The sequence below is a fragment of the Mus musculus genome, chromosome X (assembly GCF_000001635.26).
Source record: "Mus musculus strain C57BL/6J chromosome X, GRCm38.p6 C57BL/6J".
Classification (NCBI taxonomy): Eukaryota; Metazoa; Chordata; class Mammalia; order Rodentia; family Muridae; genus Mus; species Mus musculus.
In genome coordinates this window covers 74,313,033-74,338,086 of record NC_000086.7, presented here as the reverse complement: position 1 = coordinate 74,338,086, position 25,054 = coordinate 74,313,033, and the positions used below count along the sequence as shown (strand labels likewise).

Sequence of the window (25,054 nt, the reverse complement as noted above, 5' to 3'; positions counted from 1 at the left end):
CTGCCCTGGTGGCCTCTTGAGCCCATACCCACCATAACAGGCTGCCGGCCTGTCTGGCTTGGGGAATCACACAGAAGTTGAGTATCTGAGACAGTTAGTGCACATGGCTGTCCTCCAATCAACACTGTGTAGTTGAGGCGGGAGCTGCCAGCTGCAGCAGGGATCAGGTTCTTGCCCTAGTAGTGGATAACCCACACAGAAACAGTCAAGCACTCCAGCTCTCGGTTCTTCCCCTCCTTTCTACTCCCTATCCTTATCCCCAGCACCTTCAATACAACATGTGAACCAGGTTTGACATCTAGCACACCAGAGGGCCCAAGTGGTTCAAAGCTGGGATCAGGGTAGTAGGTGAAGGAAGAACGGTTGAGGGAGCGGGCTGCCTGCACGTGGTCCAGCAAGAAGCCAAACTCGTCAGGGTGCTCGCCTTGGGCCCGAGGCTGAGGGTGCCCAAGGAAGATGCCAGGGGCCTTACATAGCATTGCAGTGTCGTTGATCACCTGGCATGTCTGTGAAGACAACAGCAATCATCTCAGCGCATGAAGCCATGAGTAGCAATGGTAGAACAGGGGTAGAAACCCACTACTCACGTTAGTGGTCTCAATACCACGGTACTTGGCTCGTACACGGGGTTCTTGAACTGTCAGCAGATGGGTTCCACTCACAGTGATGGAGGTGCTTCCACTGCAGAGATGGGTAAAGAGCTCAGACTCCCTTCCCCACCCTGTCCAAAGTTACCAAGGATTTTCTGAGAGCTCAGAGCCTCTGACCTTGGTTCATTCAGCAGGTGCCAGGCTCTATATGGGCAGGACAACTCTGTGGCCCCTACTGATGAGGGCTCAGGAAGGAGGAACCACTTGATGACCCAAGGCCCCAGTAATAGGTAAGGCCCCAAGACTCTCAGAGCCCCAACTCAGTCCTCAACCCCATTCTCCTCAGGGTCTCACTTGATGATGCTCCAGGTGGGCTCAAGGTGTGTGACCGTAGGGTCCTGGGTGTAGGTATAGATGACTCCAGTGTTGGAGATGTTGGCATGATCGATGGCAAGGGTGATAGGGCTCTGACTGGGGCCCAGGGTGGAGACAGGTGAGATACACACGATTGCCTCGGCATCTCTCCTACACAGGTAAGCAGGTAGGCATGAAGCAGATGGCCTGGCACCTTCACCTACCCTGCCCCCATAGTCTTTCACACAATCAGTGCTCAACTCCAGATGGCTTGTGCTCAGGCCCACCTCACAAACTGGCACTCGCCATCTCTTATAATCACTGTGACCCTGCTGCCGGCATCCAGAGAAATTCCAGAGATGGTAAGCCGAGTGCCTCCAGAAGCTGGGCCCCGAGAGGGACTCACACGGTCAAATGTAGGGGTCTGAGGAAGAAGCAGCCCTTGAGAGGAGGTAGAAGCCAGCCTGATCCAAGGGACACTCCACATTTTCCCAGATAGGGAAGGGGAAGGGGCTAGTTAGACCACGCACCACAAAGCTGTAGAGTTGCTGGGACTGTGTGCGGAAGTCAGCAGAACAATCCCCTACACAGAGCTCAGCAGGCCCAGGTGGTGGGCTGGGCACCAGCGATTCCTCCATCTCACATACGATCCTAAGAGTCACAGAAGGTCAGGACCAGCTGTGGTAAACAAGGACAGGGTGCTCACATAGCCACACTCACCTTTCAGCACTGACATATTCGGTGGGAATGGAGTTGCAACGTACACCAGCTACTCGAAGGCCAACCTCACGGGAAGTGAGGCCCAGGTTCTCACCCACAATGGTGACCCGGGTGCCACCCTCCTTGGGTCCTGTAAGTGGATGAATCTGCAGAGCAGGAGAAGAAGCAAGAAGATCAGGCCAGACTCACACATGCCTAACAAGCAAGGTAGGATTTGTAGGTGAAGCTAACCTGGGTGATTCGGGGATGGCTGCATCGGGCACCCTTCTGGCTTGGGTGCATCCAGTTACTTTTGGGAGCTGGGCAGTGAGCCCTCAGCTGGCACCTGTGCTCTGAGATGCACCAGCCACAGTTGAATCGGGGATCAGCCTTGAGGCAGAGGCCACAGCTAGGCCGCTGAGCCCAGCACTTGTAAAGAAGGGCTGCAGGCACAGGAGACTACTGATGGAGCAGGCAATGGCAGAAAAGCAGGGGGCTCTAGGACCTACAGACTTGCCCCCAGCAGTGCCAATCCTGCCCCAGGAGCCATGCTCCTTGGCCCCATGTCACCCCTCACCTCGGAAGCTAGGAGGCTTATCAATGGGGAAATCTCCATCCCAAACCACAGAGAAGTCCAGTTCGGTGTCACCAAACTCATCACCTTCATAGAAGTACTAAGAAAAATGGAACCACATGAGCACAAATAAGATGAGCAAAATCCTTGCCCACTTTAGGAATCCCTTATAAAAAAAAAAAAAAAAAAAAAAAAAAAAAAAGGTTTCCAGATAAGTAAGCTAGGCATAGACCAAAACCAACCAAATACAAAATACAGTAAAATATTACACGCACACACACACACACACACCACAAAACACAAAAATAAAACAAAACAAACAAACAAAACAAATTATTCCTGGCTGGCCCACCCTGCACTCTGGGTCTTACCGAGGCATTCTGGCACTGCACACTGCTGCTGTTAAAGCGCACTGCAGGTACCCGATGTTGCCGTCCCTGTACACGGACCACGCATTCATAATTCTTCTGTCCGGACTGAGGCTGTGGCAGGTTCTTAGCCCGCAGAGTTAGAGGCTGCATGACACCCACAGGAATCAAGAGGTCCCCTTGAGGCAGGATCTCAGGGCAGCCCTGGGAGGAGAACACTTGTTAGAGGCACACTGGTCTACCCGCCTTCTCCAGGCCCATGGAAATGGGAGGTCAAACAAAAAATGTGAGAGGCCAGCCCCCAAGGAGCCCAGCCTCTTCCACGGTGCACTGCACCACCTCACCTCAGGGCTGTGGACCCTGCCCTCCTGGAAAGAGCACTCGTGTGGGTGGCTGGTACACACATGACGGTACTTACACCAGTGGCAGGGGTAAGGGCTGCCAACACAGGACATACACCTGGAGGGGGGAGTAGCTTTAGAAATAACAGAGGTCATACCGACCTGTATCACCCACCCACAAGACACATTGGGGAACAAATGAATAGGGTAGGCAGAACCTGCCCAAGCCACATAGGGCACATCAGGACTAGACAGAAGTGGCGACAGCAGGAAGTCCCAACAACTCACCCCTGAACCCTAGAGAAAGTTACAGTGCAATTTTTATATATTTCAGAGCACTTATCTACTATCCCCAGGGCTAGGGACAGATTCTGGACCAGGTACTCACGACTGGAGGGCACTGCAGTTGTAGAAGACAAAGTCAACCCCAGCAAACCTCACACCAGTCTCCATGGAGAGCAGCTGAAGCCGCACAGTATGAGTGGCCCCTGCAGCAAGCCAGATGGCTATTGCCAACTAGTCTGGAATTCTGCCCTGCCCCACAACACCCCAGATTGCCCCATCCCACTGACCATGCCCTCTGGTAAGTGTCTGGAGCTCCTGAAGGGATGGTGAAGGACATCGTAACTCTCCAGAGGGCAGCAGAATAGCCTCACTTTCAGTCACCTCCTCAAAGGAACAGCTCACACCCACACTGAGGTCTGGCACGTTGCGCATGGCTACGGTCAGCTGGGGAAGGCAGAGGGTTCAGAGCAGGGTGCACCCTCCCTCATGAAGCATATACAGGGCCAAGTATCCTCTATGTCACTTACCTGCACCCCAGAGGATGTCACTGACACATTATTGGGACGGACCCGCACCTGTATACATTTGCTCAGCTCTTCTGCAAAGCCATGTGGGGCAGAGGCACCTGGACAGGCCCCTTCACGGCAGCACCTGCATGGAGACAGGCCAGAGCAGTCCGAGCACTGTCCCAGGAGGGCCCAGATGGGGGTGCAGTAAGAGGCTGAGGTGGGACAGAAGACAGCATACCCAGCTCATACTGCCAGGCAACAGTGTACCTTGGCCTCATCCCCTGAGATCCAAGGGACGTCACTCAGGGTAGAAGTTCCGCTCATTAGCTGGAGAAAGTGGAGGAGAAGGGAGGGGGGAAGGCTCAAGGCTGGGAAAAACTGGGCAGGTGGGTGAAGGAAAGTATAGCAAGTGTGGCTGGCTCCTGTCCAGCTGGCAAGGTCCTCCTAAATCCTCTGTCTCCCAAGATAATGGCCCCAGGGAGCCCACTGCTGCCCCACATCCCACACCCTCTTCCCTCACCTGTGCTGTAGCACACACCAACCACAGTGTGGGTCCCCTGAGCCCAGGCATGCAGCACAGCTCAGATACTGCTCACAGGTCTCCACCGGGAGTTGGCTCACCTGGGGACAGCCACATCAGCACACAGCCCACCCTTGCCCCACCACACACCACCACCCACCACGGGCCCACCTGCTTCTCACTCAGGAGGTAGATGTGTCGGTGGTCAGGGCTGAAGAGCAGGTCTCGAAGTATGGGGCTGCCCTGCACCACAGAGACCGTTTCATATAGCTGGGCATCCTGAGAGCCATCGACCCGCACCTGAGCCACAAGACCAGGACAGAGAAAATGACAAGCCAGCTTCATGCTACCATAGCTCCCTGCACCCAGAGCACGCTCTTCGGCCAGGGACTTTCTAGATTACAGTTGAGCTGGTCAGATATGGCCTCCTTGAGTCTGTATTCAGTTTGTAGGCTTATAGTTCCAACAGCCATAGCCTTAGACTAAGACAAATGCTACCTTCGAACAATGCTGGCGAAGGTAGATGGCAGAGGAGCCACCAAAGGAACAGGATTCAGTTCTTGGAGCCTAACCTGGGAAGTTATTACACCCTATTCAGGGTTATCCAGGCTCATGTTCACATTCTGTCCCTCAGCCCTTCTTCCCATAGTGTGAAAAACATCCCCAATCACATAAGACAAGGGTTCTAGGACCAACCTTCTTCAAATTACCGCTGCGTGTACCGATGAAAACCACAGAATGCTGGTGGTAGGTGTAGGCAGCCACACTGGCCATGCCATCAGTGCTGTCAGCCAGCAAGGGTAGCCCCTCAATCACGTGTAGGCCACCCAATGGTTGATTCAACACTAACCCACAGAAGTTTCCATTGATCTGCAGAGGCTGGTGACACAGGAGGGGTGAGTGAGAGTTCAAGCTAAACAGATGCTATCAGATTTCACATTCTGTAAAGGAGCAGAACCTGGAAGCCACTGCCCTCCAGACATGCTTGACAGTTTGTTTCCCCTAGGACCCCATGGGAAAATGGGACTGGGGATGGAAAGTCGGGGCAAGGAGGAGAAGCCTGACCCTGTTAGACTTGAGATAGAGCAAGGAGAAAGGTGGGAATGAATATAGAGGCAGAAAAGGAAAATGGCAGTATACAAACAGGACACTGGCCAAGAGAAAAGAAGAGAAAAGAGAGTAAGGCTCTCAAGTAAGGTAGTGTGGGTGTCAAAACTAAGTTGCCAATCCCATGATCATGCCAAGCCTAGGACTGGACAGACAGCCACTCAGCAGAAAGGCAGAAAGCCACAGAGCTGTCATATCCGGCACAGGGACAGCAGGGCAAGCAAAGGGCTCACGGTGTTGATGCAGGGCAGCTCCTTATTCAGTAGCCAGGGTAGGGCCAGCGTGCCCTCTCCACGGTAGCACGATTGGATTCGGCGCCGGATGTGGGCATTAATGCTGCTGAGGGTGAAAAGGCAAAGGATGGTCTGCCGAGGTGGGTTGGCTCTGTTCTTCTGGCCCTGAGAGAAGATGGTGAAGAGGACATCCTCGTCGGCTGGCACACCCAGAGCCTGGGCCAATAGCAGGCCTGGCTTGGCCAGATGGGCACTCTGCACCAAGCGGTACTCCACACCACGCCAGGAGCAGCCAATAGGGAACTCTACATAAGAGTAGAACTCTGAGTCCCCTGCACACATGCGCACGATCTTGGATGTGAAGAATTTCTCGCCTGCTGTATCCAACAGCGTCTGCTGGGTGTCCAGCTGCAACGTTAAGAAGTACACGAAGGAGGCACTGACAAAGCCATATATGTAGTAGATGTCAAAGGCAGGGTACAAGGACAATGTGTCTGAAGGGATCTTGATCTGAGAAGAGACAAACTCATCCTGGTACACCTGGAGATTAGAACAAAGTATGAGAGCAGGGTGAAGGCCCACCTTCACTTCCCAACCCTGTTCCAACAATGCGGTTTTCTAAAGGCTTCCCCAGTGATCTCCCATCTGCCCCACCTGGACAATTACTGGATTCCATGCCACAGAGTGCAAGGTGACCTTAGCCTCTCTATAGACAGACTTTCCACAGGTAAACTCTGCCCATCTTCCTGTCCTCAACAGCTGGTCTACATCTATGTGACAGTGAAGGGTCATAAATTCCTCTCTCAAACCAAAGTTTTCCTAAGAAGCAGGGCCAGGACTGAGAGAAAGGAGTGAATAAGACCTGGGCTCATAAGAACCAGGGGAAAGAAGACAAAAGCAACAAGCTCACCCACCAGACTGAACATATCTCCACTGTCCTCATCGTCGATGAGCTTACGGGAACTCAAGGTGGGAAAGTACTCAGACTTGCCATCAACAGCGGTGCCCACAAACAACTTGCTAGGCCCCTGGACCTGTTCAACAATGACGCCAGCCATGGAATCAGGCTCCTGGGCCCCTGACAGATAGTGCTCCTTGCGATGGTGGGGCTCACCCAACTTGAAGAGGTCATCCAGACGCAGGAACTGGCAGATGCCCTGCCAGATGCTGCCACAAGCTACCAAACGACGGGCTGCATAGTCTATGAGGAGCAGCTTGTTCACATTGTCCACAGGCACCAGGCGGTGGGAGCACACACGCATGCTAGGAGGTGGGTAGCAGCGAGCATTGTCCTCAATGGGCCCTGTGACATGGGCCCGTAGCTCAGTTAGGTTTGGAGCCAGCTTGAAAACTCGATTCACGGCACCTACAAACACCTCCCCAGTCACTCGGTGCACAGCCAGGTGAGTCAGAGTGGTATCTGTTACCACAAAGGTACGAAATGGCCTGCTGCTACCCAGGCACCCTCCTATGGTGAAGAATAGCAATGGGAGAAGGCAGACAGTGGGCATGACCAGCAGCTGTAACGAGGGACAGGCCTGAGGAGAGACAGCAAGTGCAAATCAGCCCCAGGCCCAAGCTACTCTCCCTCCTTCTGCCCTGTCTGACCCAGTGAACCTGGCAGGCCAGGTTCAGTGCTATCGAGGGGCAGGCAACTCATCCAACATGATAAAGCCCCAGATGGTGACTGAGGCTGAAAGAGGGGAGGGGCCTCTAATAGGGCAAATGAATGAGTGACAAGCACAGGCAAGCTTGCAGGCCATCAATCATCTCCCACTCCTGTACTGGAAAGAAGCCAAGAGGCCTTGTCTCAACTGGGCCACACCCAAGGGGGCATCAGAGTCAGCTGCTAGAAAAGATGGAATGGAAGGTTCTCCCAGAACTGGGACCCTAACATTACACACTAGGAAATGCAGGGAGAGAACAAACACAAGTTGGGGTCAGGGGTGCTTCTCTGTTAGTGGCACTGCTAGCAGGAGTCCTAGAGCAAAGCTCTGGAGAATTAAGGCCTGAGACTGGTTTCAGTGCCACTACATCTCCAACTCATGGCCTCAGGTGCTTTCTCCCTTTGAGGGCCTTGGCTGCTTATCCAGGAGTCTGCTGTCTGGCCTTTCCACTGCAACACAAAGCCAAGACTCTCGCTGAGACAGACATCAGTCAAGCTTTGCTCAGACACAGGCAGACAAATGCTCTGCCAGGCCTGTGTGGCTCTCCCTGAAGAGCCAAAGGTTAGTCAGAGAGGGATATTGGCAGAAGGGTATAACCCACTTTTGAGAGTCCCAGAAGTATTATATGTAGAAACCAGCATCCTCAAATACAGTTGAAGCCTTAAGGCTATGGAGTACTACCCCTTCCCCTAAACAAATAGGGCCAATGCTGGCATTCACCCCCCGGGCCACACCCAGCCAGCCCCAGGCTGCAAAGACAGCAGAGCAGTGTCTCTGTAACTAATGGGGCAGAGCTCAGTGCTACCCTCTCAGTGCCCAATTCCCAAGAGACACAGGAGGGACTCAGAATGGGGTGGGGGGTGGGGGCCACAGCAAAGAGAAAGAAAAGCCAGCATTTGCTAGAACATGGAGCAATTCCAGCTTGAAAGTGCCAAGTTTCAGCTCAGAGTGATCAGCGCTCTGGGGCTCTTTTGTCGGGTCTGCATCCCAGACCCCTCATGCAACAACCAGAGAAGAAAGGAAAGCAAAAGAGAAAAGCGACTGCACCCTACCTTCACCTCTTCTACACTCTACAGAAAAGCCAAATTTTAGGAACTGGCCGGGACAGGTTGGAAAGGAGACCTGGAAAGTGGTAATTGGCAGCCCAAGACCCCACCCCAGCCCCCACCTCTAAGTGGCAACCTCAAGCATCACAGTCGCACCCAGCCCCTCTGCTACAGTCCTGCCAGCAAAGAGCGCGATGATGAGGAAAGCTCCATATAAATATGCAGGTCCACAGCCCGCTCTTCCACAATGCTCCCCTCTATGCCATGAACCCAACCAGTCCTGCCCCCAATGGGGGCACCCTGAGCAGACCCGCAGATACCTTAGTCAATACAGAGGCTACAGCAATGCTCAGAGATGCTGCTCCTCCTCTACAAAAGGGTTCTATCAACCAATAGGACTATGATCGAGTTGGCTGTCTCTTCCCGCTCAGGGTACGGAGTGCTTGGCAAGCCTGGTCTGGAGAGGTAGGGAGGGACAGGGCCTGACCCCAGAAACCATCTGGACCCCCAGGCTGTCTGAAACCTCTGCCATCCAGCAGACTATTGGCGCACAGGCTTTAAGGATGGCGACCACCTACCTGTCCCTCCACCGCGACTGACTCGGGGTGGCCACCCGTGGCCACGTGGACGTGCCCCCCCGCCCCGTGCCCAACAGCCGCCCCCCTCGCTTGGCCCCGCAGCCTCGCCTCGCACGCTGCAAAATCTGCAACCGCCGCCGCCCACACACTGGGCTGGCCTGCGGCCGCCTGGGCCTTTTAAACCCGGACCGTACCACCACACCGGGAGGGGGCTCCCAGAGAGGGCGGGCCGGGGCCCTAAGAAGCAGAGCGCATGGCGGTTGGGGGAGGCCGCTAGGCCCTGGGGCCCAGGACTCTAGTGCAAGAAGCAAGCCTCTCATGGGTCTCTGGGGATCCCTTCCTGAGAACAGCCCCCTTTGCTCAATGGCTGAGTCCTAGGCGCGGGCCTCTCCACACCCCCAGCTCCCCGCCTGCTGCCTTCAGCAACCCTGGAATCTGTGCGCGGCCGCGCCACACCCCCTTGGGCCTGGAGTGCGCGCCTCCAGGAGCCCGTGGCCACCTGCTACTGTTGCAAGATATTGCTTTGGCCGGTCCAACAAAACCGCACAAACAAAGATTGCCCCCTAACTCAGGGCTCTTTCTCCAATGATCCATAAACTGGTGGGCTAATACCCGCCACGAAGCTTGGAGTACTGCAACTTATAGCCATTTTCACCTAGTTCTTTCCTCAGCAAGTCACCATGACTCTGAATCTGCTGAATCTGGGATTTAATTCCATTGCTTTCTCTTTTTTTTCTTGAATTTATTTTCCCTTTAGTACAGAGTGGTCTCGAACTGACTACCCTTCTGCTTCATCCTCCCAATACTGGGATCATTATGGGTCTATGCCATCACAGCTGCATTTTTTCCATGTTGTGTTGAGATAGTGCCTCCTACTGTACCCCAGGCTGGCCTTGAACTTACAGTGATCCTCCAGCTTCACCTTCCCATGTTCTGGAATACAAGTATTTTCCACTGCTACAGTTATTCTTTGTGTGTGCATGCGCACGCACCCAAGAAGACCATCTGAGAGCATTAGACACCATAGAGCTGCAGTACAGTAGCAGGTGCTCTTAACCATTGAGCCATCTTTCTAGCCTCTTTTTTTTTCCGTTGTAAACCGCTTTATTGAGATATAATTCAGTTTTCATATAAGTCCTGTATTTAATGTATACAGACAATTCAGTGGCGTTTTAATATAATCCTAAAGATGTGCAACCATTTCTGCCATCTAATTCTTGAACATTTTCATCACTTCTAAAAGAAACTCTGTAGGAGTTAGCTATCAGTCTCAATTCCCCTCATATATATATATACCCAAGCTCTGGGAAACGCTCTGTCCTTACTGACTGTGGGGTTGCCTCTTAAGGATATCTCAAATAAATGGAACTATACAATATAAATATATTTTTATGTCGACTCATTCTTTTAATATTTTCAGGTTTTGTCAGAGTTGTACCATGGATCAAGACTTCCTTTTGGGGCCAAATAATATCCTGTTGCATGGGTAAGCCACATTTTATTTATTCTTTCATCAACTGACACATTTTTTTGTTTTCCTCTTTGGGCTGTTTGCTTACTTCTTTGTATGTGCTTGGGCCAGGGAGTGGCACTATTAGGAGGTGTAGCCTGGTTGGAATAGGTGTGTCACTGTGGGTGTGGGCTTTAATACCTAGCTGCCTGGAAGTCAGTTTCTGCTAGCTGCCTTTGGAACCAGATGTGGAACTCTCAGCTCCTTCAGCCCCATGCCTGCCTGAATGCTGCTGTGCTTCCTGTCTGGATGACAATAGACTAAACCTCTGAACCTGTGAGCCAACCCCAATTAAATGTTGTCCTTATAAGAGTAGCCTTGATCATGGTGTCTGTTCATAGCAGTAAAACCCTAAGACATTACTAGAAACACTTCTATGTATTGTTTGTTTAGAAATGATCATATAACTTTTTCTACCTTTACCACCATTCCAAAAATTGGGATTGCACTTCTTTTGTATTCATATGTGTCAGTACATGAGTGTGGAAAGCATCTGTACTTTGCACATGTATGGAGGCCAGAGCAGAACATTTGTTGTCTTCTTCTTTCCCTCTGTGACTTATTGTCACTTGTTGCTGCTCCCCCAAAGTTGTGTTTGTGGATGCATGTATACCTATGCTTGACTTTCTACATGTGTGCTGAGAATTCAAACTCATTTTCACATGCTTACAGAGCAAAGGTTCTTACCTGCTAAACCATCTCCCCAAACCCTCTTTTAGGATTTTTGAGACACTTTCTGTGTAGCTCTGTAACTCACTGAAATGTAGACCAATATTCTTCTAGGTTGTCTTTAAACTCGCAGTAATCTCCCTGCCCCTGCCTTCCAAGTTCTGGGATTGGCTAGAGTATTGAGTTCAATTGCTGACACTGTTTTCAATGAATAAGGTGAAGAACAGCATCCTAAAATACATGAAAGACCAGGAAAATGTTTATATGCTTATATTAGACGGTATATAAGTGCTTATATTAGATGGTATATAAGTGTTTATATGCTTATATTAGATGGTATAAAGACTATTCTTCCCCATATATGGAAGGTACCTAGATTCTGGATTTTTTTTTTTAAGATGGAAGGCTAAAGAAATGACTCATTGGTTTAGAACACTTATTGCTATTGCAGAGAACCTGGAATTGGTTCTGAGTACCTGAATGGTAACTCAAAATCATTTGTAACTCCAGTTAACACCCTATTCTAACCTCCATGAATACCTACCTACACGCAAACAAAACTCTCATACATAGAAAACAAATAAATCTAAAATTTTTTTAGAGAGGCTGACAAGATAATTCACTTGCTGCCAAATTTGAAGACCTGAGTTTGATTCTTACAACCCCCATATAGAAAGAAAGAACTGAGTCCTGAAAGTTGTCCTCTGACCTACATAAACACTATGACAATATTCACAAACACACACACACATACACACACACACACACACACACACTCAAACACAGATGTATAAACATAACAAACAAAAGATCACCAAAACTTGGCATGGTTGTGCATGTCTATAGCCCCCACACTAGGAAGGTAGAGGCAAATACACATGTAGGCAAAACACCCATACACATAAAATAAAAATAAATAAATTTTCTCTGGGAGGTAGTAGCATACACCTTTAATCCAAGCACTGGGGAGGTAGAGGCAGGCAGATCTCTGAGTTCAAGGCCAGCCTGGTCTACAGCGTGAATTTCAGGACAGCCAAGGCTATGTAGAGAAACCCTATCTCAAATAAACAAATAAACCAATAAACAAATCTTCAAAACAAACAAATATATATGTATATATATGTTTATATATATATGTTATATATATATGTACATACACACACACACACACACACACATATATATATATATATATATATATATATATATATATATATATATATCCTACACTTCTGCCCCCTTGCCTCCTCACCACCTGAGGCAGGCAGAGGCAGGCAGGAAGCTGGCCCTGGGATTATGAGAGCTGATGAGGTGTCCCCACCCTTCACCAGCTTGTAGCACTTGGGAGAGCAGGTCCTGCACCTCAACAGGGCAGCACATTAGAGCTGGCCAAGGGCATGAGAAGGAAAACTGGCCCAACTGTTCACCAGCTGCAGCACTTAGGAGAACGAGCAAGTATCTCAACTGGGCAGCACAGTGAAACTTGCTCTGGAGGTATGGGCACAGGTGAAACACCCCAGGGGCATAAAAGCAGGAGCAGATCCTGCTTCTAGCTGATGGAGGCATTGGGTGGCCTAGCCTGAGGAGTTCTGGAGAGCTCACCCTGATGGTGTGGATATGGTAGAACTGGTCAGCTCAGTTACCTAACTCAGGCCCAGATCCAGGGCTTTGAGTTGGCCCACCACAAAATCTACATCATCTGTGAACTGCTGCAGCTGCAAGATATCCATGACACAGGGCAACAACAGGATAACTGGAAAGTCTCTGTAAATATCTAATATTGATGGTGTGACAGAAGCTAGAGACCTTGAACTAGACTAATGACTCATTGCAATGAACTTTACAAGTGAAGATGTGTAAACAAAAGGTTATACTGTGGGGCACACTGTGACACACCAGAGCTTCCATGATGAGATATTTTCTAAGCTTTGTTTTATTCTCTCTCTTTTTTTTCTTTTGAGGGGGACATTGTAAGGGCAGAGGGTGGATACAAGAGGACAGGGAGATGAGTGGGAGTGGAGTACATGATGTAAGACTCACAAAGAATCAGTAAGTTTTTCAAAGCATCACACTTGAGAGACACTGTCTCTGTGTCTTCCATGTGAGCTTAGCTAATAGGTACAAAGCCTGGCACTCTGCAGTCAAAGCTCAGGGGATCTGGTGCTCTCATACTGCTGTTGGGGTTGCAAAACAGAACAAACCTTGGGAGGAAACTGTTGATATCTCCAATATTCTCTATATGGCATAACAAATAACAAGGCTATGCATGTGTGATATGAAAAGACAGGTATCAAATGACACACGGGACCAGGGAGAGGAGTGTGTAGGCAATCTACACTTTGTATACAAAAGTATGAGGCAGGATGCATATTTATACGCTGTTATCTTTGCATAGAGAGACAGAATGGAGAATCAATGGGTAGATCACATCCAATGTGATCATGTGGTAACAAGACTGGGCCAGAACCCTGCTGCTGGGAATGAATGAGGTATCTTGCTATCTGCCATCCATGCTGGCTTCCAGCTGACCATTCAAGGTAAATATGAGGGGGATAAGAGCATTGTATTAGTTACTCTTCTCACTACTATGGCATAATACCTAAAGGAAAAAAAACTTAAAGAAAGAAGAGTTTATTTTGGCTCACAGTTTGCAAAAAGACCTGGTGATAAGGTATCTAATCATACTGAAGCAGAGAGTGATGGCAACTCACTTTCTCCTTTCCTTTCCTTCCTTCCTTCCTTCCTTCCTTCCTTCCTTCCTTCCTTCCTTTCTTCCTTCCTTTCTTCATTTCCTTTCTTTTTCTTTCTTTCTTTTCTTTCTTTCTTTCGTTTCTTCCTTTTTTTCTTTTTAAAATTTTTTATTCAATTTGGAACCTTAGCCCAAGGAATGGTGCTGCCCATATTCATGGCAGGTGTTTCCTCCTCAGTTAAACCTCTCTGAAAACACACTTAAAGACACACCTAGAAATGTCTCCTACATGATTGTGGATTTCGTTGTTTTGAGACATGCTCTCTTGTAGCTCAGGTTAGCCTCAAGCTTACCATGTAATTAAGGGTGACCTTAAAGTTCTGATTCTCCTGCCTCTAGCTCCCTAGTTCTGGGATTCTGTGTACACCACTAAGTCTACTTGATGGCTTCTTGTCATTTAAATATCATCCCACTTTCCAGACCTTTCTTCCTCTCTCCCCTAACCCCTGACTCCTTTCGTGTATAGTAGTGCTTTGCAGCCCATGCTAGCCTCAAACTCGTAATTCTCCTGTCCACACCTTCCTACCTCATATCATGCTACATGTTAGTGATGCCCTTTGGCCAGAAAAGATCCATCATTTTGCTTCATTTTTCATTTCTTTGTTGCACACAAGTGATAGGAAATAAGGGATGAGAGTGTTACTTAGTGGCAGAGTACTCTCAGTGTACCTCCAGCACTGCAAAAGAAATATAAAATGAAAGAAACAGGAATGAAACCTAAGCAAGCAGACCAATAGCCTCCCTTCTCACTGTACTACCTCTGTACACACTCTACACCTACACCTGTTCCTTGGTGAACTCATGAATTTCTAGAACATAGCTCCTCTACTTCTTTCTGCAGCTCTATGTTCTCTTCTGATCTCTACCTCTGAGACTGTGTCACACCTAATTAACCCTCCTCAGGCCAGTACTAGTCTCCAAGAATTAGCTTCATACAGAGACAGTTAAACCCCAGTGGCCACACAGCACAGGAATCTGAGGAACTAGCCCCTCTAGTTGTACTCTTCCAGCTTGGCCTCTCTGATGGTTAGTGTTGTCAACTTGTCTAGATTCTAGACTCACAAGATCGAGTGAGATAGGAGAACCCTCTTTGTGGGTTCTTCTATCATGCCATGGGCTAGAGTCCTGGAATGCATAAATGAATGAATGAACTAAGCTGAGTACCAGCTTTCACCTTTCCCTGCTTCCTGGCTGTGGATGCAATGTGACCACCTCAAGCTCCTGCCACCATGCTTTCTTTGCCATGATGGACTGCACCATCAAACTGTGAGCCAAAATAAACCCTTCCTTCTTTCCTTTAAAAAAATGTGCATTGGTTTTTTTGCCTGCATATATATATGTCTATGTAAGGCTGTCTGATCCTCTGGAACTATAGCTACAGACAGTTGTGAGCTGCCATGTGAGTAATGGGAATAAAACCCCAATCCTTTGGAAGAGCAGCTAATACTAACTGTTGAGCTATCTCTACCATCTCTCCAGCCCCCCTTCCGTAAGTAGCTTCTGTCAGGTGTTTTACTGCAACAAGAAATGTAACTAATACAGCCCAACATTTCAGACAAAGGGATCTTGTGTTCCACCATGGAACACCATTCTATGTCTTCATTGGCCACAAGAATGTGACCTCTCTAGCCAGGCATGTTGATGTGTCTCATTTAATCTCAGCACTCAGGAGGCAGAGACAGGTGGCTCTTTGTGAGTGAGGCCAGCCTGGTCTACAGAGTAAGTCCCATGATAGCCACAGTTACATAAAGATTCGGTCTTGGGGCTGGAGAGATGGTTTAGTGGTTAGGAACACTGACTGCTCTGTTCTTCCAGGTGTCCTGAGTTCAATTCCCAGCAACCACATGGCGGCTCACAACCATCTGTAATGGGATCTGATGCCCTCTTCTGGTGTGTCTGTAGACAGAGACAGTGTACTCCTATACATAAATAATTAAGTCTTAAAAAAAAAACTGTCTCCAAAACCAAAACAAACAAAAAAGTAGCCTTTTAAAAAAGATTTATTGTATACAGTGTTCTGCCTGCATATATGCCTGTACCCCAGAAGAGAGTGCCAGATCCCATTACAGATGGCTCTGAGCCACCATGTGGTTGCTGGGAATTGAACTCAGGACCTCTGGAAGAGCAATCAGCACTCTCAACCTCTGAGCCATCTCTCCAGCCTGAAAGTAGCCTTTTTTCCTTACAAACTCTTATCCTTTTAATCTTGACCTTAAGGAATTCCCAGGCACTTGAAGTTGTTTCCAGGAAATAGTCTCCTCCATGAAAACTCAGGATCGAACTTTTAAGGATTTCCTTTTCTAGAAGATGCAGGACTAGAGGTAGCTCCTATCTAGGTGTGACCTACCTAGGCTCAGAGTCCTTTGGGCCTCAGATCTATATGAATGTAGAGTTCAGGGAACTCAGGGGCTAAAGAAGGGACTTGAAGCACTAATACATGGATGAGATAGCAGAGAAGGGAGTCTCCCTCCAGAGTGCCTTCTTTTCTGATGGTTTCTTAAAAGACAGATTGGAGTTGGCACCACAGAGGACTAGAAGATTCCCATCCAGGGCTCCCACCAGCATATATATTAGGTCTAGCTACCTTCTTCAATGTTCCCCCTAAGGTACCCTGACCTACTCTACTCTACCTTCTGCTCTCCTCCAAGTGATATTAGACATCTCTACCACAGGTACAGGGTCAAGGACATAAGAGCTCATAGCTAGTAGCCAGGCCTCCTCCAATCAGAGCAAAGCTCACTACATAGTACCATCAGATATTCATACTTGCAGGGAAACAAGGTGCTCTTCATGGCACAAACAAGCACCTGGCCTCAACAAGGAAGGGAATGTCAGTTGACATTCCATACTTTCCAAGCAGGTCAGCCTGTCTCCACTTACCCAAGAGGAACTGAGAACTGGCCATTGAGATGTCAGGGCCACTGGTACTAGAAGCTGAGGTGCACTGCCCACCCCTAGCTGGATTCTGCCCCTGAAGCTGTAGCAGTGCCCATGCAGCTGAGCAGGGTAGACAGATATGGCAAGTAAACAGTGACTTCAAGGCCCCATAGCAGCTGTGAGTGCTGGGACTGGGGAGAAGCTGGGAGAGGTTGCTTGGCCAAGACCCCATGGGAAATGCATTTAGGAAACACAAGATGACACAAGGACATGGAAAGAGGCTTAAATAAGTATTCCCTTTCCATTCCAGAGCCCTGGGCAAGCCTGAGGATTTGTCCTCATTTTAAAGAACAGAATAGCCAGGCAGTGGTGGTACACGCCTTTAATCCCAGCACTTGGAAAGCAAAGGCAGGTATATCTGAGTTTGAGGCCAGCCTGGTTTACAGAGTAAGTTCTAGGACAGCTATGGCTATGCCAAAAGAACCTGTCTCAAAAAATAAAATAAAATGAATGGGTGAAATGAAGAATCCTTTCGTGTGGTCTGTGGAAGAGGTTGACATAGGATCTTATTCCACAGTTCAGGCTGGCATGGAACTTGCTGTGCATCCCAGGTTAATCTCAAACTCATGATCTTCCTGCTTCTGCCTCCCAAGTGTTAGGATTATAGGTGTGCACCATACATCTGGTAAAAATGACCAAAATATTCTATAAATTTTATTCCAAGTGTTTTACAGCTGAGGAGATAGCTCAGTTGATAAAGATGTTTGCCTTACAAACATGAGATTATGACTTTAATCCCCAGAACCCATATTTTTAAATAACTATTTATTATTAATTAATTAATTAGTGAGTAAGAACACTGTAGTTGTCTTCAGACACACCAGAAGAGGGCATTGGATACCATTACAGATGGTTGTGAGCCACCATGTGGTTGCTGAAAATTGAACTCAGGACCTCAGGAAGAATAGTCAGTGCTCTTAACCACTAAGCCATCTCCCTAGCCACAGAATTCATATTTTTAAAGCCCAACATTGACAGTATACATGTGTAATTTCAACACTGGAGAGGTAGAGACAAGTGGCTCTATGGGGCTCACCAACCTGCCAGCCTAGTGTACTTGACAAGTTCCAGGCCAGTGAAAGATCCTGTATCAAATAACAAAAAAGTTGGACAACAGAATAACAACCAGGGTTGTCTTCTTGTTTTTACATGCCTCCCTCCAACACAAATATGCTATAAAATAAAGCGCAGGTTCTTATAATGCAGGCACTCCAGCTCCAACATGTGGACTTTTTTATTGTAAAAGGGAAAATCAGTAATGATAACATCAGGTCAAGGAATAGCAACTACCATCCTCACAGAGGGCTCTGGCATGGTCACCTGAGCCCTGGAGACATGGAGGCACGCTGGGGAGAGCCAAGGTCATGTCCACTTTTGGATGCTCACCGGATCTGGTGTGAGGAAAAGGGGACACATAGGACAAGGAATGAAAGCCAAGAAATAAAATAAGCAGGATAGGCTAGCATACCACCCTATTCTCTACTCCCTGTCCCTTCATTCCTCTCCTTCTCCCTCCCTCCCTCCCTCCCTCCCTCCCCCTCCCCCTCTCCGTGTGTGTGTGTGTGTGTGTGTGTGTGTGTGTGTGTGTGTGTGACAGGAGTCTTGCTATGTAGCCTGGGTGGCTGGAACTTGTGCTCGTCTTGCCTTAGCCTTCCTAGTGGTGGGATTACAGGTATGTGCTACCATGTCATACTAGCTATCTCTAGTTTCCTAGCAAGATGACTGCAGGGCCACTGAGAGCCAGGATGAGTCCTACTCTCTGACTGAGTTGCCTAGTCCAGCACCAGAACCACTAAGAAGAGTCTTCCCAGGACCTATCCTTCCTGCCTGTCTTCCCTGCCTCCTTACCGTGTACTTGTCCCATTTCTTTTCTGGGTCATAGGGCTCCCAGCGACTGGCAGGAAAAATGTGCTTGTTCTTCTCATACCAGCTCCTTAGCACTACTTTGCCTGCATGTGACTGAGGAATGAAAGTTGTGATTCAGGACCATCTTACCTGACCTTGCCTTTCTGTTGACTTCTCCCCAAGGTTAACCTCCCTGACAGGTTCAGGGCACCTTTGCCTGCCCAGTGCCATGGCACCATCATACCTCATCCTTCTCCACAGTGGCATCACTGAGCAGTCGTACATCATCATGAACGTCGAAGTTGAAGAGTGGCCCTGTAGGAGAGAAGCAGTAAGCTCAAGGCCATGCTATTCTCCTTCAATATGTTGGAGCAAGTTACAGGGTGAACTAAGATAGAATTACTCACCACTTTTTCCTCGTGCCTTGGTAACGATGAAGTCATAGAAGCTGTGATGCTAGGAGCAGAGGATGAGAAAGACCAGCTTGATAATCCTTCTGGGGTCCTATCACCCACTATTCCCCATACCTCTACCTGCAGGTATCACTGCGTTCAGCAGCCCTGGAAGAGTGCACAGCAGTATGGTGACTCTCCTATGAAAGCACAGAGTGCATGACCCAGGGTTGAAGGAACTCACATGGGGGATGATTAAATCCTCCTTGATGTACATGAGCTGTTCCACCCCTGCTGACCTACAGGAAAAAGAGGAGAGGACAACAACTAGAAGTCATCAGAGTGGCCACAAGGGGCCAGGAAGTGCTGGCCACAGTGCTTTAAGCCTTAAAGTTTAAGGGAAGCTGTGTAGTTTAATGAATCTGGGACGGGAGTTCCAGTGTCCTCCACTTCTGGACCATACCACCAAGGCAGGGCTCTCTCACCTATGCTTTCTACAGCAGGAAGGTAAGAAAAAAGAGCACAGCTCTCCTTTTTGAGGATTTCAGTGCCCAGCATTCCGCCTTCCCAGCTGTGGAGCAGTCAGCAGGGTTGTCTGATGCCCTGGCTGGGAAGTCAGCCTCCTCACAGATGCACAGCACAGGCACACATAGTGCATCCTCTGCTCACCTGAGTTCACTGAAGTCTTTCCGCAAGATCTCTAGTGCTTTCTGTAGGAACTGCTGCATCGTGTTGCCTTTCTTCATCTGCAGAAGTAGGTATACTTCAAGTTGAAAAGAAAAAACAACAGCCCAAAGAAATACTTCCAAGAAAGCAGAGACCCACCCTGCTACCCACAGAGGTTTCCCAAGTCAAGACTGTCAGTTACTTTCCATTGAATTTAAGCCAAGGGAGGCCTTCTACTGCCTACCTTAACTGTGCGCCGGTGCCCAGAGCCATCCCAGTAACTAAAGGTGATTTCAATCTCTTCACCTACAAAGAAGAGTTGCCTTATCCAGGTGATGGTGCAAGCCTTTAATCTCAGCATTCCAGAGGCAGAGAGAGGCGGATCTCTAAATTAAAGGCCAATCTAGTCTACAAAGTGAGTTATAGGACAGCCATAGCTACATAGAGAAACCCTGTCTCAAAAAACAAAACGAGTTGCCTCTTGGTCTCCAGACCTGAGGTTACAGTTTCCTTGGGGTATATAGGTACATACCTTTAGGTATTTGCAAGAAAACTGTTTGGGCCTTAGCCCTGTTCTCTCACTGCCCCAACACTGGACCACACATTGGGTCTCATGTAGCCAAGGCTGGCTTCAAACTAGCCATGTAGTTAAAGATGACCTTGAACTTCAGACCCTCTTGCCTCAGTCTCCTAAGTGCTGGGTGACAGACAGACCAAGCCACCATATGTAGCTATAGCACTCACTCTTGATTTTTTCCTGCTTGGCTTCCCACTCCTGGCGCAGCTCTTCCCGAAGCCGATTCTCCTCCTCCTAAGACAAAATGGACAAATGATGAGATTCAGGGCTGCTCTAGGTGCAGTATTAACCTAACCCTGGGCCAGAGTCTCCACCAAGTTCATGATCAACACCAAAGTCAGTACCAGGGCCAAGCAGTTTTTACCTCCCGGTCCCGGTCAGGCAAGAAGCTTGTGTCCACATCAGGGTTCTTCCCCAATTTCTTTTTCTTTGTGGTGATCTCTAAGGCAAACAAAACAAAGAACATTTTATTTTTTCAGAAAATGATTCTGTGAGTTTGCCTTTAGACATAATCACGTTTATGTAGCCCTGGATGTAATTCTCTATGTAGAGCAGGGTGGGCTCAAACTCAGAGAGATCTGCCTGCCTCTGCCTCTCAAGTCCTAAAATCAGTGTACCAACATGCCTGGCCTGAAAATGATTTTGATTTAACGAACATTTATGAAGTCTCTCAGGCTCTTGGAGCTTGCTTTAAGAACTACTGACCTGGGCTGGTGAGATGGCTCAGTGGGTAAGAGCACCCGACTGCTCTTCCGAAGGTTCGGAGTTCAAATCCCAGCAACCACATGGTGGCTCACAACCATCCGTAACAAGATCTGACTCCCTCTTCTGGATTGTCTGAAGACAGCTACAGTGTACTTACATATAATAAATAAATGAATCTTTAAAAAAAAAAAAAAAAAGAACTACTGACCTGTACAGCCATGGTGGCACATACCATTAGAACTAGCACTTTGAAGAATAAAGCCAGGTGGATCTAAGTTTAAGCCCAGCTTGGTACACACAATGAGTGCCAGACATGCCAAAACTACAGAGAAACCCTTTCTTAGAAAGAAAACAAACAAAAAACAAAACTAACAACCTAGATAAATAATAAACATGAACTAAAACAACAACAGCAAAAATGTCAGGGCGCTGGGTATCCAGGTCCTTGCTAAGACCACAAAATGAAATCTCCAGTTGGAAGGGGAAGATACACCAGGCTGTGCTTTTCAAAAGCTCCAGTGAACTAGATGATGTGGCAAATACCTGTAATCCTAGCACACTCAGAAGGCTGAGGCAAGAGCAGTACAATTTGGAGGCTAGCCTAGGATATATAATAAGACTATCTGACCTGGCATGGTGGTGCCTTTAATCCCAGCACTTGGGAGGCAGAGGCAGGCAGATTTCTGAGTTCGAGGCCAGCCTAGTCTACAGAGTGAGTTCCAGGACAGCCAGGGCTACACAGAGAAACCCTGTCTCGAAAAACAAATAAACAACCAAAACAAAACGACTATCTGAAAAAAACAAAACAAAACCCCAGCGATACACAGTGAGATTGATAACCTTTCCACTAGTCTGTGCACTATAGAACAGCTCCTAAGGTGGAAGCAGGATAAGACCCTGTCTCAAAATAAATGAAGTAAACAAAACAAAACACAACACTACTTTATACATATACCCCTGAGTACTACTGAATATGTAGCTAGCTAAATAAGGAGTAATGGTATTATTTCAGATACTGTTGGGTTAAATGTAGTGCTAAAATTACTGTGGAAGGGAGCAGTATAGTAATTCCCCCGTGCTTAGGGAAAGCAGCAATTCTGAGTGTCCTGAGCCCATACTGACCCTGTGGCCTGGCAAGGCACAGAACAGATGTGCATACATAGGGTTGTACTTTGGAGGCACAGGATTTCAGCAAGTGTAGATCCAATTCACCAATCACAATTAATCATTGTCCAGTGGCTGCTCGTGGTGAGCAGTCACCATACTTGACAGTGTGTTCACAAACATTCCCATTACTTCAGAAAGTTTTAGCAGGCAAGGCTAGTCCAGATTATATTCTCCCCTTCTTAGTTTATCCTATGTGCTGCAAAGAACAGCTTCTGGATCCTTTTAGACCAGGCACTAGAAGTACTCTGATAACTTCTCACACTAGTGGCTCCTATAAAGGGGCTATTGGCCTAGTTCTGTCTCATGGTGACTGAGGCTAAAATTTAAAAAAAAAAAAAAAAAAAAAAAAAAGAGTGTGCTTCTTCTTTGCTGGCCCAAATGTCAGCACAAATGCCAGAAGAGAGCTCTGGTGGGCTGTACCCTCACCTTCCCTCTCCAGTTCCTCCTCGTACATAGCCATCTCTTCCTCCTCTTCAACTCCCTCCTCCTCTTCCTCCAAGGTGAAGGACAGGCTGGAGATCTTCCGCTTGGCCTCCTTCTTGCGCTCCTTCTCTCGAAGCTTCTCTAGTTTCCTACCAAGGCATGGGTGGCCATCATGCCCCATGTTCCTGCCCTGAGGCCCCTTCCCTGACCCAGAGCCACTGTGTGCCTAGCATGGGGTCCACTCAGCACAGGCTGGATCTCCCCAGCACCCCAGAGGGATTCTATTTGCCCTAGTCACTTCAAGCTCAAGGGCAGGACTCTGTGACACATCAAGCATGGGGCAGAAAGGAATGGGGACAATGCAGGCTGTTCAGGCACCCAGGAAAAAGAAAGGGCTCAGAAAGGACTCACCACCTTTACAGAGGAACAGAAAGAAAGATAAACCTGGAAAGTGAGAACCAGTGTGGAGCTCAATAGATACCACAACTGCTCCCAAAGCAGGAAATGGGTTCTCCCTATGGAATGGGAATGGAACAGCCTGACCCACCCCCAGGAGTTCCCAAGCGCTAAGCTGCACTGTGAGGGGAGAGCTGCTGAGGATGGGGGACCCACAGCTGTAGCTCCTTTGACTGCTCCTTTTTTGCCAGCTGTTTCTCTCGCTCCTTCACCAGTGCCTCCTGTTTGGCCTTCATGTCATTCAGAGTCACAAGACCTGTGAGGCAAGAAGACATGGGAAGAAAGGCTAGTCAGCCAGGGCCAGCAAAAGAGTGACACCTAGGACTAAAAAAAAAGGTGGTACATGTGTCCTGCTCACCCACAGTACTGGACTTGAGCTCTGCTTCCACAGCATCATAGTGTGCAGAGAATTTCTTGTCAATGTTAGATTTCATTATGTTCTCCTGCAGAGGAGGGACATATCAGTGAAGGCCATCTACCACTTCACTATGGAAGTGACAGAGTGGCTGTGGGTTCTAGACCCTAGTTCGAAATTTGTGCCTTAACATGCTATGACATGATCTTAGAAAAGAAAGACACCCTCCCTTCCTTTTCTGTCTGGAAGGGTCCACGAAATTGGGAAGGCTAAAGGAACCAAAGGAGGTCCTTCTCTTGGCATCCCTGAACTGCTCTGGCCCCCTCTTCAGGTCTCCTGCTGGGGCCCAGCACCCACTCAGTAATCTGTAGCCACCACCACTCACCTTCAGCCTTTAAGCTGAAGCTCCTGAGACCCAAGCCACGGGATTTCAGGAAGAGATAAATGGAAAAAAAAAAGAGGGATCAAAATGTCCAGACCCTGGAATTCTCCTTTTTGGCCCAGGATGCTGTCAGCAGCTCTCTGGAAGGCCACTGTTCTTCAGCCTGACCCCATATTAATAAGTGCCCTGTAGGTACTCTGAAGGGACCTCCAAATGAGTAGCCAGTAGAGGCAAACTTCCAGCTGCCAATGAGGCAATGAGGCCGGAACTGTAGGACTAGGTGTCTATACAAGCATAGTTGAGGGTGGACAATACTTCCATCTGGCCGGGCATGGTGGCACATGCCTTTAATCCCAGCACTTGGGAGGCAGAGGCAGGTGGATTTCTGAGTTGGAGGCCAGCCTGGTCTACAGAGTGAGTTCCAGGACAGCCAGGGCTACACAGAGAAACCCTGTCTCAAAAAACCAAAACAACAACAACAACAAAAAACAAAACAAAACAAAAAAACTTCCAACTGAAGACTGGTTTGGGCGTTTGTCTTCTCACTTCCCCAGATAGGGCCTGCTCTCACCTGGAGAGCTAAGGCCCCCTGCTCCTCTCAGGAGTCTTGCCCAAAGGATCAAGCTGTGGTCAGCTTGGTATCGCGCTTCTGAATGCAGCGACCACTCACTAAACAAACCCTGGGAGAAACTCTAGTACTCTGTAATGAGTGAGACTCAGTGGCATACCCCTGTGCCTCTCCACAGGAAGTGGGGTCTTCCCAATAAGCATTGGAAGGCTGGGAGCTCTGTACTCAGGAGGAGTGCCAAGGAGTCTCACCCAACATCAGTGTGCTCCCCATCTCTGACATGGACCAACACTGAGCCCATTTTATAGATTAGACTGTCTCGGCTGACTTCTGTTACTAGAGATGCACAGCAAGTCTCGCCACCAACGCGGGGCCCGCCCTCCGGGCACTCATAGCCCACTGTTGAGGTCTCCCAGAGACGAGTGGCAGGAGACCGCCAGGGGGTCCGCGCGGAGCGCAAGCTCTGAGGTGCCCCGGCCTGGCCCACACCTCTGCAATCCTCTGCTTCATCTGCTCCATTTGCTCACGCTGCTTCTCCCTCTTCTTCATTAGGTGCATGGCGCGTCCCGCCTCGCTTGCAGCGCCCTTGTACTGGGCCATGGTGGCAGCAGCGGTTTCAGCGAAGGCAGTGGCGGTTTCAGCGGAGGCAGCGGCAGCGGCAGCGGCAGCGGCAGCGGCAGCGGCGGCGTTGGCAGCGACGACAGCGGCAACAGTGACTTTTGCTTGGAGAAGTCGTGGAGGCGACGGCGACGGCAGTGGCGGCGGCAATTTAGTCAGCTGAT

At 48.8% G+C, this 25,054-nt stretch overlaps 2 protein-coding genes, 1 long non-coding RNA gene and 1 other non-coding gene across 11 annotated transcripts in view; 1 reads left to right on the top strand and 3 right to left on the bottom strand.

The window, feature by feature from the left end:
• Plxna3 (plexin A3) overlaps positions 1 to 9,797 on the bottom strand; it is a 16,400-nt gene extending 6,603 nt beyond the window's left edge. Inside the window, exons 1-21 of one of the 8 annotated variants that reach the window (XM_030251258.1) lie at positions 8,872 to 9,797; positions 6,495 to 7,118; positions 6,235 to 6,418; positions 5,581 to 6,120; positions 4,937 to 5,119; positions 4,412 to 4,540; positions 4,241 to 4,341; positions 3,739 to 3,862; positions 3,499 to 3,655; positions 3,315 to 3,414; positions 2,930 to 3,044; positions 2,589 to 2,789; positions 2,221 to 2,317; positions 1,896 to 2,086; positions 1,665 to 1,810; positions 1,475 to 1,595; positions 1,232 to 1,368; positions 945 to 1,115; positions 588 to 681; positions 267 to 506; positions 33 to 176 (exon numbers count right to left, since the gene is read on the bottom strand). In XM_030251258.1, the coding sequence (XP_030107118.1) occupies positions 33 to 176; positions 267 to 506; positions 588 to 681; positions 945 to 1,115; positions 1,232 to 1,368; positions 1,475 to 1,595; positions 1,665 to 1,810; positions 1,896 to 2,086; positions 2,221 to 2,317; positions 2,589 to 2,789; positions 2,930 to 3,044; positions 3,315 to 3,414; positions 3,499 to 3,655; positions 3,739 to 3,862; positions 4,241 to 4,341; positions 4,412 to 4,540; positions 4,937 to 5,119; positions 5,581 to 6,120; positions 6,235 to 6,372 (3,129 nt within the window). In that variant the 5' untranslated portion in view covers positions 6,373 to 6,418; positions 6,495 to 7,118; positions 8,872 to 9,797. The other 7 variants (XM_030251259.1, NM_008883.2, NM_001358129.1 and 4 more) reach the window with 7 other exon arrangements.
• On the top strand, positions 9,797 to 19,719 carry Gm39520. Its single transcript, XR_878127.3, has 4 exons — positions 9,797 to 9,917; positions 10,292 to 10,357; positions 13,446 to 13,587; positions 18,765 to 19,719. It is a non-coding gene; the product is annotated as a predicted gene, 39520 (long non-coding RNA).
• Fam50a (family with sequence similarity 50, member A) lies at positions 17,938 to 25,054 on the bottom strand. Its single transcript, NM_138607.3, has 13 exons — positions 24,762 to 25,054; positions 23,326 to 23,410; positions 23,124 to 23,223; positions 22,515 to 22,660; positions 20,581 to 20,657; positions 20,384 to 20,450; positions 19,884 to 19,945; positions 19,643 to 19,719; positions 19,218 to 19,272; positions 18,989 to 19,037; positions 18,826 to 18,896; positions 18,585 to 18,695; positions 17,938 to 18,127 (listed from the first exon to the last, which is right to left on the bottom strand). Exons 1-13 carry the CDS (start codon positions 24,870 to 24,872, stop codon positions 18,119 to 18,121), a joined length of 1,020 nt encoding a protein of 339 aa, NP_613073.2. The 5' UTR covers positions 24,873 to 25,054; the 3' UTR covers positions 17,938 to 18,118.
• Mir7092 (microRNA 7092) lies at positions 20,658 to 20,725 on the bottom strand. Its single transcript, NR_106060.1, has one exon. It is a non-coding gene; the product is annotated as a microRNA 7092 (primary transcript).

Excerpts from the sequence above, each read along its gene's own strand:
- Fam50a (NM_138607.3), bottom strand. The coding sequence starts at position 24,872 with ATGGCCCAGTACAAGGGCGCTGCAAGCGAGGCGGGACGCGCCATGCAC. Across the intron at positions 19,720-19,883 it reads GGCACCGGCGCACAGTTAAG|ATGAAGAAAGGCAACACGAT; the intron begins GTAGGCAGTAGA and ends CTACTTCTGCAG. Across the intron at positions 19,038-19,217 it reads AGGATTTAATCATCCCCCAT|CATCACAGCTTCTATGACTT; the intron begins GTGAGTTCCTTC and ends CTCTGCTCCTAG.